Below are 13,083 nucleotides of genomic sequence, written 5' to 3' on the forward strand. Positions count from 1 at the left end.
CAGGTTATTTTAAACCTAGGTCAACGGGTGTGGGCTTATTGTTTGTTTGTTGGTTTGTTTCGTTGGGTCTCTTCGCCATGTTCATCAGAACTTGAATCAGAGGTCTGTACAGAATGTCGATTGACAATACCCGGAGAAGTTATGTTACCGGGCCGGGTATCTAGCCCGCGACCCGCGGATCTGTTATCCAGCAGACCACCAACTGTGCTACCCGGCCCGGCCTTTTGTTGTACCAATGCCCCGTGTAGTTTTAGACTAGTAAGTTGGTAGAAAAAAAGTTAGCGCCATGAGAAATGAATTGCAAATGAACTCGTGAACATAGCTTCCCCCACGTCTCTTTTGCAATGTATGTAGTTAAATTTCATCAATATAAGTTCACTTTGCTGAAAACGTGATATATATACATAACATGTTAAGCGTTGAATGCACGATTGGTATGCCCTAAGATAATATTAAACACACACCTATTTATTAGACGACGAAGATTAGATCGACAAATACATGTATAGAAGTAAACACATTTTGACAAGCGTATACGAGTGGTGTATACCAGCACGGTAAGCTTATGATATATACGACATTGAATTGGCTATATAGTATTTACAATAACTTTAAATATCTTTATTGTTGAAGAACAGATGATTAAACAATATTCAAACTTAAATACCTCGAACCTATTGTCTGTCATAAATGAAGTTTTTTTTGCAAACTCATCATATTGATAAAATCCATATAGATCTACCCATGATTTATGCGTGCGTCTACAAACATTTTTCAGTGAGATAATTACAATTTATTATTATTTTCATTTTATGAGACATATATTGTAACATTTTGCACTCCACATCAAATAGTTTTTCCAATCATTGCCATCGATTGAGAGTTTGCCTCACCCGAGGGTTGACATGTTCTACATATACATATATAAAGCAGTATTAAAACTGCAAAGCATACAGCTTAGATACTATTTTTCAAAACCAGAAATCGGCGATTTTAAGTGCTTACGAAATAGTCTTTTTTAATAAGACGAATTTTCGTGTGAACGAAAACAAATGGTTTCTTTATATTTGCTACGTAATATCAGAAAGTGGTTCTATAAATTTTCTCAAATCAAGTCCTCCGTGTTAAAATTGTCCTTGACAGAATTCATGTTATTCGTATACATTTAATAAATGAAGGTAACTTTGAAATCTTCTCTTACGCCACAGGACCCAGAAGAATATAATATTTAGTGACAGTGGTTCACTTAAACGTGTGGGTGGCACATTTAATTAAGAGTTAATAAGCATAATTACTGTGACAATACTATTTCAAACTGCACGTCACGTACAGTTTATCATGAAATTAATAATAAGTAACAATTATTTTCCTAAACGCATCAATCATATATAATTGTATTTGGTATTACACGAGTATTTTAATTGTTATTGTTTGCTAAATATTCGGTCATATTCGACCCAATTTATATTAATGTTTTTAACATCAAGAAATAATGTAAAAGCGATTTTTGCAATATGTCTTCCCTTTAACGACCATATTAAAGTTGGAAATGCATAGTGTATCGTAAAAAAGGTTAAAAACAAAAGTTTGTACGTCTTACTAAACTGCGGAGCCTTTGTATGAAAGTATCCGAAAACAAAATACCAACAAAAAGCAGACTCGTAAATAATGAATTTTATACCAATACAATTGATACAAAATAATGAACAAAGACAATATCAACAAATATATCTATGTATAATAATCACAATGTTTCCTCTTTAAAAAAGAGTTAATCCATAGTAGTTGTAGGTTCTCATTGTGAAATCACACACTATGAGGATTTGTCAAATCTATCAGTTACTCATCGTGGCTCTAAACCAGGAGCACGGCCCTTTCTATTGGAGCTGCATATGTTTATGGTGCCGATTTGGACATTCCAGCATATACATTCTTGATAACTTTATTTTGTTTAGTTATATTCCAATAATAACGTTATTCATTCGCTGAAATCTTCCGAATCTCTTTGCAGCATTCAATCATTTGTATAAGTCAAAGTTGAGTTAGCGAATGTTATCAAATGATGCAACAATGATTGAAAATTAAACCTGGAAAACTTATAAAAAGTCTAGGGTTGGTCGGGTGAACAAAAACAAATATCTTCATGAAATACACCAACGCCTTAACAACAGCCATGTTTACTCGCATTTATATAATTTTTTTAAATATCTTGGATAATGCTTTAATTCCTCATTGAAACATATAAAAGACATATAAAAGATTTTCATTCTTTACTCTTCTTATGTTTGGGGCATTGATTAAGGCGTAAAAAGTCGCTTGTTTCAAAACCCGACCGACCTTATTTTGTGTGTGAACATGTGCGATCGAGCGTGTGTAACTATGGGGGCAATTATTTTAATAGATCTTTTATTTAAATGAAGGAAGCCGCAGTACAAATTCCTTTATCTTGCTCCTGTCTTTTCAAATAAACGCGTCTTAAAATAAGCAGCTTGTGATTAGGCTACAATATACTAAATAATCGTTTCATGCTGTACTCTCTAAAAATATATCATAGTTGATTCGAAGGCATGTTTTACACTTTAAACTATTATCCGGATTTTATTTTTCGGAGATAATGGTAGGACATAAAAATGTGTTCACGACCGAATCCCTGAAATATGATAAACTTGGAGACCATACTAAAGCCTTGCACTGAAAAAGGTTACATTCCACTAAGAAACGGCCGACAAAAAGTTGCAAAAACAGTCGATTTTGATTCGTGTCAAGTTCTTTCTTGGATAGAACATGACCTTTTTTTGTTATAGCATAAATCGATTCCGCTTAGAATGACCTTTAAGAAAAGGTATGGTTATGGGGGTCGCTATGTGCAAAATGTTGCATTTATTTTCGCTCACAGTTGTCGCTTTTACATTGAATTATATAGGGAAACTATTTAGTATACTGTGACCACTATACAAAAGGAAGATAACTCATTTTCTGTGTGTACCTTCAAAAGTCGAACTCTTCAATAAGGTTCCCGGCCTTATTGAAATCAGGTTCTGCGTTGTGTAATGCGCATGCTCCGAAAGAGGCCCTGACTCCAAAAATATCAATTTATATGTTTAATCAATCACTTAAACTAAGTGTCCCAGATTGTTATAAAACGAAAACTTTTCTTTCGACAATTAAAATTAAATTCTCTATATATTGGATCTTCAGAGGGAGGAAATTATTAAATCTTGACACAGTCACTCTTTTATTAAATATTTCGTCCACAGGCCTTCTTCAGTAAACGATTATACAGCAAATTTTACATAGCGTTTCCTTCTGTTGACAATACCGAAAGTAAATACAATTAAATGACGTAACGTCACCCGACGTGAACGTGACGTTACGCGTCAAACCTCTGAAGTCACTGCATCAAAATTAATTTGTATGTTAAAAGAGTCATAGAAAAAACCCTTAAATGAGTCAGCAACAAAGGAATATATGTATCTGTTCGCGTTTAATTGTCATGCCTTTTAGAATGTTTGTTTTGTTTAGTTTAAACATATTTCATTTCCTAATTGACAATAAGAAATGAATAACAATTCATAAAATATAATATGGAAAAAGGGGTGGACCTAAAGTTCTACAACATTATCGGGGGTCTTTCCCTAGAGTATAAAATTACATAGATAAAGGTGACTGTAAAGATGTAAATTTTAGTCGTCGTTTTGGAAAGTTTACGAAATCTACTTAAAAAGATAGATGCAACTACCGGGGTACTTATACTTTAACTATATTGATAGTAATAATAATAATAATAATAATAATAATAATAATATGATAATAATAATAATGAATAATAATAATAATGATAGAAATGGTAATAAAAAATAATATTAGCATAGCAGAAGTAATAATGATAATAATAATAATACAATGTAATAATAATAATAATAAATAAATAAAACACTTTGGTGTACAAATAATATAATGATACAAGGTAATACACAATAATGAGTCCTGAATGTTTGTTCGCAGATGGTTAAATCGAGGTGGTTAAATGAATCGCTTTTGTAAAAAAAATCCACTTGTTCGGAAAAATAAATCAAATAAGCCTTTAAGTGACTGAATACACCACTCTGGATCAGCAGCCGATGTATTGCTTATTGATTCCGGACATGTAGTCGATGTATCACGATTGTGAATATACAAGAAAGAGGCTAAACCGGTATATCAATTGGATCAAATTGTTTAGGAAGCCAGTTCATGCATGCGTTTGTGGTTAACCGGTTATAACTTCGTTGTATACATCCATGTTGTACGCTTCCCTTTTAAAAACGTCTGGAGTTGGAAACATTGATATTTTTATCGTGACAATATTTGTCAAACAAGTCCGCAAAAATGGCCATTGGTCACTGAGAATGATATGCTAAAACGCTCATGATGATTGTCACGTTTACAGTACCTCAGCGAGCTGCATTAATATATCCTGAATGCTTATGGGATTACCATCCATTTTAAAATACGGTTCCAATCGAGTTCCAGGGTCATATACAAAGAGATGACGGTCGTGTCTTCACACCCATGTTCAGCTCCTAACAAAATCACAATCCTAACTAACCTATTTTAAAATATGATAATATATTATCTTTAGTGGCGAGAAAAACATGTGGCGACGGCTCCTGAATCCGGTGTTAACCATTGCGATTCATTGTAGCACACTTCACGTAGGCCTATTGACATATGCTAGTTTTGCAAAAATTAAGTTCGTCAATTTAAGCCATTTGTTGTAATTCGAAACGAGGCTAATGCACTAAAAAACACTCCTATGCAACACTTTTATAATTGTTATTCCTAAAAAAACGTCTTGAAATTTTTCAAATTGTGTTTTGATAACATTTTCTACAAAGTTCCATTCACATTATTAATCCATGACGCTCTGGCACCTCTATATACCGTAGACGGCGTACTTTGAAAATGTCTAATTATATTGCCAGCGAACAGAATAATGCTATTCCTATAATTTTACAAGCAGCTTGTGACCTACCTGGATATATAAGGGTTCCCTTTGGTATTGCGGATGATAAGAAAATTATGAAAGGCCATTTTATGAACCAGGTTCCTTAATATTAAAAATTAATTCTACTTAGTAATTTTGTACTTTCAGGGTTGGATGGTAAATTAAACGATCATTAAGCATGTTAATTTGACTCTAGATCTCGTCAGATGTTAGATAGAGTGGTTACTTTTATATGTTCTGTTTGCAAAATAAAAATTGAAGTCTACTATTGAATTTCCCAGCGTACAAGTAGCCTTTTTTAAAACCACGCCGAACCTCAGCGAGTCTGCGCAGAGCTGCACATATCCGGGGACTTCTCGTTGCGTCACGTGGTACTCTTCCTCTTGAAGAAGCCGGTCAGTCGCCAAGTTCGACGAATTACCTGTCGTCAATAACTTGAACTTCATCAAAATGGGTGAACCAGCACTGGTAAGTAATTGCTAATATTATAAATATATTAAAATAAACTTTCACTTGAATATAGATCTATGACAGGATGGACAACAATGTGAAAAATTGTTTTTTTTTAAATGTCAACCGGTGCTGACCTGTCGGGGGTCAAATGAGACAAACTTGTTACGTTCGTTTGTGGATAATAATTTAATGATCGACAGTGATGACTCGGCAATCTTGGGCAATATACTAACAAAATAACGTTTATGGTGCAAAAATTAAACTTTATCATTTAGAGATCTTCTACAATATAATCTCGACCTTCATGGTTTAGTGACCGAGTGGGTGGGGTAATGTATCAAATGTCATTTATAATAGGCACATATTACCAACATTGAAAAAGCATTAGTATCTTTTGTGTTATCAACACTAAACAGCATGATATTTTTTGTTAATATATACATACTTGTTTTAGATTGCAAGTGACAAAATCTCCTTTGTGGAGAACTTTGCGCTTAGTGGTTCTGCAGCCATCATCTCAAAAACTGCTGCTGCTCCCATTGAAAGAGTCAAGCTGCTTGTCCAGAACCAAGATGAGATGATTAGAACTGGACGTTTGGACAAGCCATACAAGGGCGTCATTGACTGCACACTGAGAACCTTTCAGAATGAGGGTTTTCTTCCATTCTGGCGTGGAAACATGGCCAACTGCATTCGGTATTTTCCCACGCAGGCTTTGAATTTTGCCTTCAAAGATAACATCAAGGCAATGTTCAGCAGCGCCAAAAATGAAAGCTATGCCCTGAAGTTTGGCAAGAATGTAATGTCTGGTGGTGTCGCTGGAGCGATGTCCCTTTGCTTTGTCTACTCTCTTGATTACTGCCGAACACGTTTAGCCAACGATGCCAAGGCTGGAAAGAAAGGTGGGGAGCGTCAATTCAATGGCATGATTGATGTGTACAAGAAGACCATTGCATCTGATGGTATAGTTGGACTCTACCGTGGTTTCGTCATTTCATGCGTTGGTATTGTTATCTACAGAGGCTGCTACTTCGGTTTCTATGATACACTGAAACCAATCATCATTGGTGATGGTGGCAGCTTCCTAGCATCATTCGCTCTTGGTTACGTTGTAACAATCAGCGCTGGTCTGGTGTCCTACCCCGTTGACACCATCCGAAGAAGAATGATGATGAGGTCTGGTGAGGGTGTCAAATACAAGGGAGCCATTGATTGCACAATGCAGATTCTGAAGAATGAGGGATTCATGTCGTTGATGAAGGGTGCTGGGGCCAACATCCTGAGAGGTGTGGCAGGTGCAGGTGTCCTGTCCGGCTTCGATAAGTTCAAGGAGCTCTACCTTGGCTGGCGTCTGGGACCGAATAAATAAGCATATAAACTTTAGGCCCACAATTATTCAGTGCTGACATTAAAATTTGCAGTGACATTGGAAAGATGATACAAAATAAATTAACATAACAAGAAAATGTGAATTTTTGATAATAGTTTGTTGTTTACAAGTGTAACAAGGGTGTATTGTATTATCAATGTTCAATGTTTGCTGTTATATTTTCACCAGGAACATTAAAAGATTGTAATAGTTCATGATGTGTTTATTTGACAAAAATAAACTGTTTTTTAACACTCCAACAAAAGGTAATTTGAATACAGGAATACCCTGCATCTGTCAGTCTGTCATACCTCTTTAAGGACAATAAAGTTACAAGTAAGTCCTGCTAGTCAAGGTTGAACTTAAATGTCAAAATTCTGAGCCTTCATCAACATGTTAGCTCCATCTCTGCCCTCTTGAAGGTCTTTGCATCAAATATTAAGGGCATTTAAACAATATGAAAAGACCACGAGTTGGTCACACTGGCTTGGATGTACACAGGTTTGAGCCTCCATTTTTTGTCAGCAGCATATCACTCAACATTTTAACAATGAAGAACCTTCAATCATACAAGTCACTTGTATGATTGAAGGTTTTTCATTGTTAAAATGTTAAAGCCATTCCAAGAACGATGTGTGGAAAACCTGAGTAACGTGGGCTCAAGGTATATTGAAGGTCAAAAGTTTGAGCTTCTCATTTCATAACTGACCAGAGGTCCTGTACCTAATTGAGGATTTTCATGCAACTTTGCTGCAATATTTAGGGCATTGAGACAGTTTGTGGAAGGCACAAGTCAGTCCATATCTGATACATTTGAAGGCTTTTCATGAAGCTTTCCTCAAATGTTAAAGGTATAGAGAGAATGTGCAAAAGGCACCAGTGAATTCTAATGGCTTGAAGTCAAGGCAATACGTCAGTGTCAAAGGTACAAGTCTCCTTTTTTTGGCAGCTTCATATCCTTTATGTTATAAAGCAATTTCATAAAACTTTTGTAAAAGGATGAGGTCATTAAGATAATGTGTGTAGGCAATCCTCAATTCTACCAGCTCAAGGTCCTACTTTAAGGACAAATATTAGAGAATTTATATTAATGTCTGGTTCATATCCGTTTATGACTTTTTGTGAACTTGCCTACTGTAATAAGGTCATTGAGATTCTGCTCTGGATGTGCACCTGGTCAGTCGCTCTCGAAAGTAGATTGTTAAACTACGTTTTTGCGTACGATTCATATCTTAAGCCATTGAAAGATTTTCACATTCTTCATATTTCCTTAAACAGATCAAGCGAATTTCATGAAAATTGAATGTAATTCAGATGTCCAGAAGTCATTAATGCTGGCTAAAAAGAAGGTCATCACTGCAAGTTTAACAAATCTTTGCAAGGGATATAGCTGTCTTTTGTTAGATGTCCCTTTCATGAATGCTGACTCGGGACTTAGTATTTCCTGTACTATTCTTCTCATATTCAAATTCATGCAGAGTTTATTCCCTATACCCAATTTAGTTTTAGAAGCAATTATGGTATCCAGTTATCTATAAATAGACTGAACCTGGTTTGTTTCATTTCCCATAAAAAAAGCATCACATTCAATATTGAAATTATTTCATAATTAAGAAAATTGTTATACCATAGACCATGCCAAATAATGTTTTGTCACATTACCATAGTTTGTAAATACTTTTTGGCAAGCTTACATTCGCATATTTTCAAACCATATTCTAGGAAAAGCAAGTTTGAATCAGTTTTAAGATCTTTAACAGAGGGTGTTTACTTCTAGCCATAAAAAAGCAGGGTTCTATTTATATTTATTATGTTTCCTGAAAGATGGGAGCATAACAGTCACCACTTTGTCGGTATGTCGCAATTAAAATTTGATTGAACAGTTTGCGATGATCTGAAACATATTTCTCAAATAATTGTTTACACCCAGGATGTCTGTCTGTCGTTCAGTAAGTCCCACTTAGTTTCATTGTGAGATGTCAAAATCACAAGGTCGTCCCCACCCCGATAGCAGAACTCTTGATACTAAAGCGATGGATCAGAGTTGGATGTTGGAACGTGCGAACAATACCAGACTTGAAAGCTAGCGCAAGTGGTGGGTGAGCTGAACCGATACAACCAGACCCTTTGGGAGTAACAAGCAATATGGACTGGCTCTGGCAAGCAGAAGGTTAGTTCCGGAGAAGTCATCATCTGGTCAGGAAGAACTGACAACGACCACCGGGAAGGAGTTGCCGTCATCATCAGCAAGAGCAAGGCCAACACCGTGCTACAGTGGAAACCTGTGAACGAGCGCCTGCTGTACGTCAGGATGAACTCCAAGTACGTCAAGTTGTCTGTTGTTGTGGGCTACGCACAAATAGACAACGCGGAAGAAGAGGACAAGAATGCATTCTACGACGCCATTCAAAGTGTTTTAGAGGACATCCCCCAACACGACGTGCTGATGTTGCTCAGCGACTTCAATGCTAAGATTGGCTGCGACAACAAAGACAGAGAGAGGACCATGGGACGACATGAAGTGGGTGTGATCACCGACAACGGGGAGAGACTAGTCAACTTCTGCCAACAGAAGGGACCCTGTTTGCGCACAAGGAGATCCACAAACTAACGTGGACATCACCAGGCGGCAGGACCCAGAACCAGATCGACCACATCATCAATGGTCGGTGGAGGCACTCTCTGCAGGACGTGTGTGTGATGCGACATGCAGACATCGGCAGCGACCATAGTCTTCTGGTGGCCAAGGTGACTTTGAAGCTCAGGAAATCCAAGACAGGAGACATCAAAAACCAACGCTACGATGTGGTCAAGTTGAAAGACCCATAAGTAAAAGAAGATTTCAGGCTAACCCTCGGGAATAGATTTAGTATTTTGGAAGATGAGGCAGCACTGACCATCGAGGGCTTCAATAGAGTAATTAAAGAGACAGAAGAGGAAGTTCTAGGCTTTAGAAAGAGCAAGAAGACAGAATGGATCTCAGAAGCAACGTGGTCTCATATAGAAGAAAGAAGACAAAGACTTATGGATAGAATTTCAAAGGAATATAGTGAGAAAGACAAGGTGGTGAAGACATCAGCCAGAAGAGACAAGAGGAGAGGCTGGCAGAGGAGGCGGAGACAGCAGCCGAGCACAATTACATGAAGACAGTGTACCAGAACACTAGGAAGCTGAAGGGCGACTACGGCAAGCACCATGACCTTCCCGTGAGAGCTGTAGACGAACTCCTGTCACTGTGGAAGAAGAGAAGCTGAAGAGATGGAAGCAACACTTCGAGTCCATCCTAAACCACACAGATCCACCAACCCTAGCCGACATTCCTGAAGCTGAAGAGGACCTTGACATCAACCTTGGCAACATCACTGTAACGGAAGTCAATGAAGCCATCCATAAGCTGAAGAATGGGAAGGCTTCTGGCGACGATGGAGTGTGCCCTGAGATGCTGAAAGCAGCAGACACAGTGACGCCGCAGCTTCTTTGCCAGATTCTTCAAAAGATTTGGGAAAGTGAAGAAGCGCCAAGCGACTGGAAGACCGGTACCATCGTCAAACTGCCCAAGAAAGGAGACCTGGGGAACTGTAACAAATGGCGAAACATCACTTCACATCTCTCACCAGTAAGATCTTCAGCCGCATCATCCTCCAACGCATCACAACAACAGTGGACGGTATCCTTCGCCAGGAACAGGCAGGCTTCAGGAAAGGCAAGTCCTGCATCGACCACATCTTCGTCCCGAGGCAGATCCTTGAGCAGTCCCATGAATGGAATGGATCCCTCTACCTGGTTTTTGTGAACTTCGAGAAGGCCTTCGACAGCCTACACCGAGACTCCCTCTGGAAGATTCTGCGACATTATGGCATTCCTCAGAAACTTGTCAAGGTCATCAGGTCCCTGTACGAAAACTTTGAGTGCAGAGTCATCCACAACAACCAGCTCACTGAACCATTCAAGGTGGAAACTGGAGTGAAGCAAGGATGTATCCTCTCGCCGCTCCGCTTTTCAATGGCAATTGACTGGATCATGCGCCGCACCACAGAGGGAAGGAGGCAAGGAAAACAGTGGACGCTGACCTCGCTGCTAGATGACCTGGACTACGCCGACGATATTGGGCTACTTGCTAGCAGGAACCAGGACATCCAGCAGAAGACACAACAGTTGGCACTGTCTGCAAGCACCATAGGTCTCCGGGTCAATATGGAAAGACTCTGGTCATAAGAAGAACACCAGATTGGGCGACCCAATCACCATCAATGGCCAGCCTCTGCAAGATGTGGACGAGTTCATTTACCTGGGCAGCAAGGTCACCACAGATGGAGACTGTGCAAGGGAGATCAACACGAGGATCAGCAAAGCCAATCAAGCCTTCGTGATGCTGAAGCCCATCCGGAGGACCACAAGTCTTAGCATGCACACCAAGCTCTGCATCTTCAAGAGCAACGTGCTGAGCGTCCTTTATGGGTCTGAGTGCTGGAAGACCACTGCTACCATCGAGCGCAAACTGGAAGTCTTCCAGAACAAGTGCCTGTGCCGGATCATGAAAATCTTCTGGCAAAACATGATCACAAGCATGACACTGCGTGAAAGAGCTGGCGCAAACAGCATCGCTGAGACCATCGCTTTGAGGAGATGGAGATGGCTAGGCCACGTCTGCAGAATGCCACTGGAATCGCTACCCAGGGTGGCACTGAGATGGACTCTACAGGGGAAAAGAAACCGTGGACGACCGAAAGAGACGTAGAGCAAGAACTCAAGAACCGAGACCTCACTCTGCAGACAGCACCCGCAACAGCAGCTGACAGACCAAAGTGGCGCTCCCTTGCCGTCGCCTCAAGTACCAGATGGCGCAGAGAGGATTGATGATTATGATGATGATGTCAAACTAATACTAACTTCTATGTGTTAAACCTATTGGATGGACTTTTAAATCCTTGGATTTGGAGCAAGATAAATTTTATCAAAGTTGAATATACCCTTTGCTTTAAGGGTGAACATATTGTGAGTTCATTCTGCTCCATCTATTGTCTGGGAGTTCAAGCCTTAACCATTTTGTTAAGACATGGACTGAGACCATAAGTTTGCCATTGTGTTTTTTTTTTTAATGAATTGTATTTATCTGTTATTAATTACTACATAACTCTGGACCTAAAAGATTTCACAAAGATTACAAGAAGGTAAGATACAGGGGTACTACTGAATTGAAATTAAGGCACAGGGGAACCCTTGTTTTTAAATCGAGGCTCAACTGTGCCACTGCTTCAAGGCTATGGGGAAAGGCTTGGTGTTATTGCAAATATGTCATTTTTTTAAAATAACCATGTTCCTGTGTCTGATCACAGGAATTAAAAATGCCAATTTGATGAAACTTAATTTGCTATATCACTTCAGGGAAGACTTGGACATATTTTCATGTCTTCCTACTCCAAACATTAAACATTACCCCGAATATGACCAGGTGCCTTTAAGCGTATTTTCCATACCCTAGGTACATTTTAGTATTCTTATAAAGTAGCATAGCAGATATAAAGTGTGCTAACAAAAAATGTTGCTGTTGGATTTGTAAAGTAAGGTAGAATTAAGTAGTGTTTGACCCCAAAGGAGAGCACAATCTACCAAAACCCTTTTTCATGTTTGGTTCAGATTTGTCAAACTTGTTTGCGGAAATCGGTCAATTTTGTCGAGTTTATCTTAGTGCATTTGAGCTTGTCAGGACTGCAATTTTGTCATTTATTGTGCTATCATGTAATGTCTTACCACAAGTGACCATCATAAAAAGTTGTGTCCATTCTGTCCTTCCTCAAAATCACAATTAAAGGTCAAATGTTAAATTTAGGCTTCCGCAGCTTGTCTGTACTGTAAATTTGTCATTCATGGAATGCAAAATGCTTAAGAGGTAAATAACTGGTGACAGCACCAGATATGTTGTAGTGGTAAATATTTGGTTGCAATAGGGAAGTTGTAAGTTACTGGCATAAGTACATGCACTAGGTACTGGTAAACCAGCAAAAGTGAAAGAAAAAGTTTGCGACAATCATAAAATGACTGAAATTCTGTTGTAAAAAAGAAACATAAAACTAAGCGAACAAGCACAATGTAAGCTCTTTACATAATAAATTGAAATGTATATATTGCCTATTAAAAGCTGTTTTAATCTTTATATCTTTTGTAAACAAGCAATTTTTTTTACCAAGAAAACTTTTTAAAGACATTTTGCATTGTGATTTATTAGAAGCTCAATTTATATGTTATTACATATTTTCATGAGTATAATTATGTC

At 38.3% G+C, this 13,083-nt stretch overlaps 3 protein-coding genes across 3 annotated transcripts in view; 2 read left to right on the forward strand and 1 right to left on the reverse strand.

The window, feature by feature from the left end:
* LOC127865788 (uncharacterized) overlaps positions 1-13,083 on the reverse strand; it is a 230,492-nt gene that overhangs the window by 136,803 nt on the left and 80,606 nt on the right. The gene's annotated exons all lie outside the window — the stretch shown is intronic.
* Positions 5,288-7,022, forward strand: LOC127865781 (uncharacterized). Its single transcript, XM_052405741.1, has 2 exons — positions 5,288-5,455; positions 5,895-7,022. The coding sequence occupies exons 1-2, from the start codon at positions 5,438-5,440 to the stop codon at positions 6,807-6,809; spliced, it is 933 nt and encodes a 310-aa protein (XP_052261701.1). The 5' UTR covers positions 5,288-5,437; the 3' UTR covers positions 6,810-7,022.
* Positions 8,955-11,547, forward strand: LOC127865671 (uncharacterized). Its single transcript, XM_052405590.1, has 6 exons — positions 8,955-8,979; positions 9,011-9,391; positions 9,436-9,622; positions 10,023-10,387; positions 10,471-10,967; positions 11,026-11,547. The coding sequence occupies exons 1-6, from the start codon at positions 8,955-8,957 to the stop codon at positions 11,545-11,547; spliced, it is 1,977 nt and encodes a 658-aa protein (XP_052261550.1).

The sequence above is a fragment of the Dreissena polymorpha genome, chromosome 2 (genome assembly GCF_020536995.1).
Source record: "Dreissena polymorpha isolate Duluth1 chromosome 2, UMN_Dpol_1.0, whole genome shotgun sequence".
In the NCBI taxonomy this organism is placed as follows: domain Eukaryota; kingdom Metazoa; phylum Mollusca; class Bivalvia; order Myida; family Dreissenidae; genus Dreissena; species Dreissena polymorpha.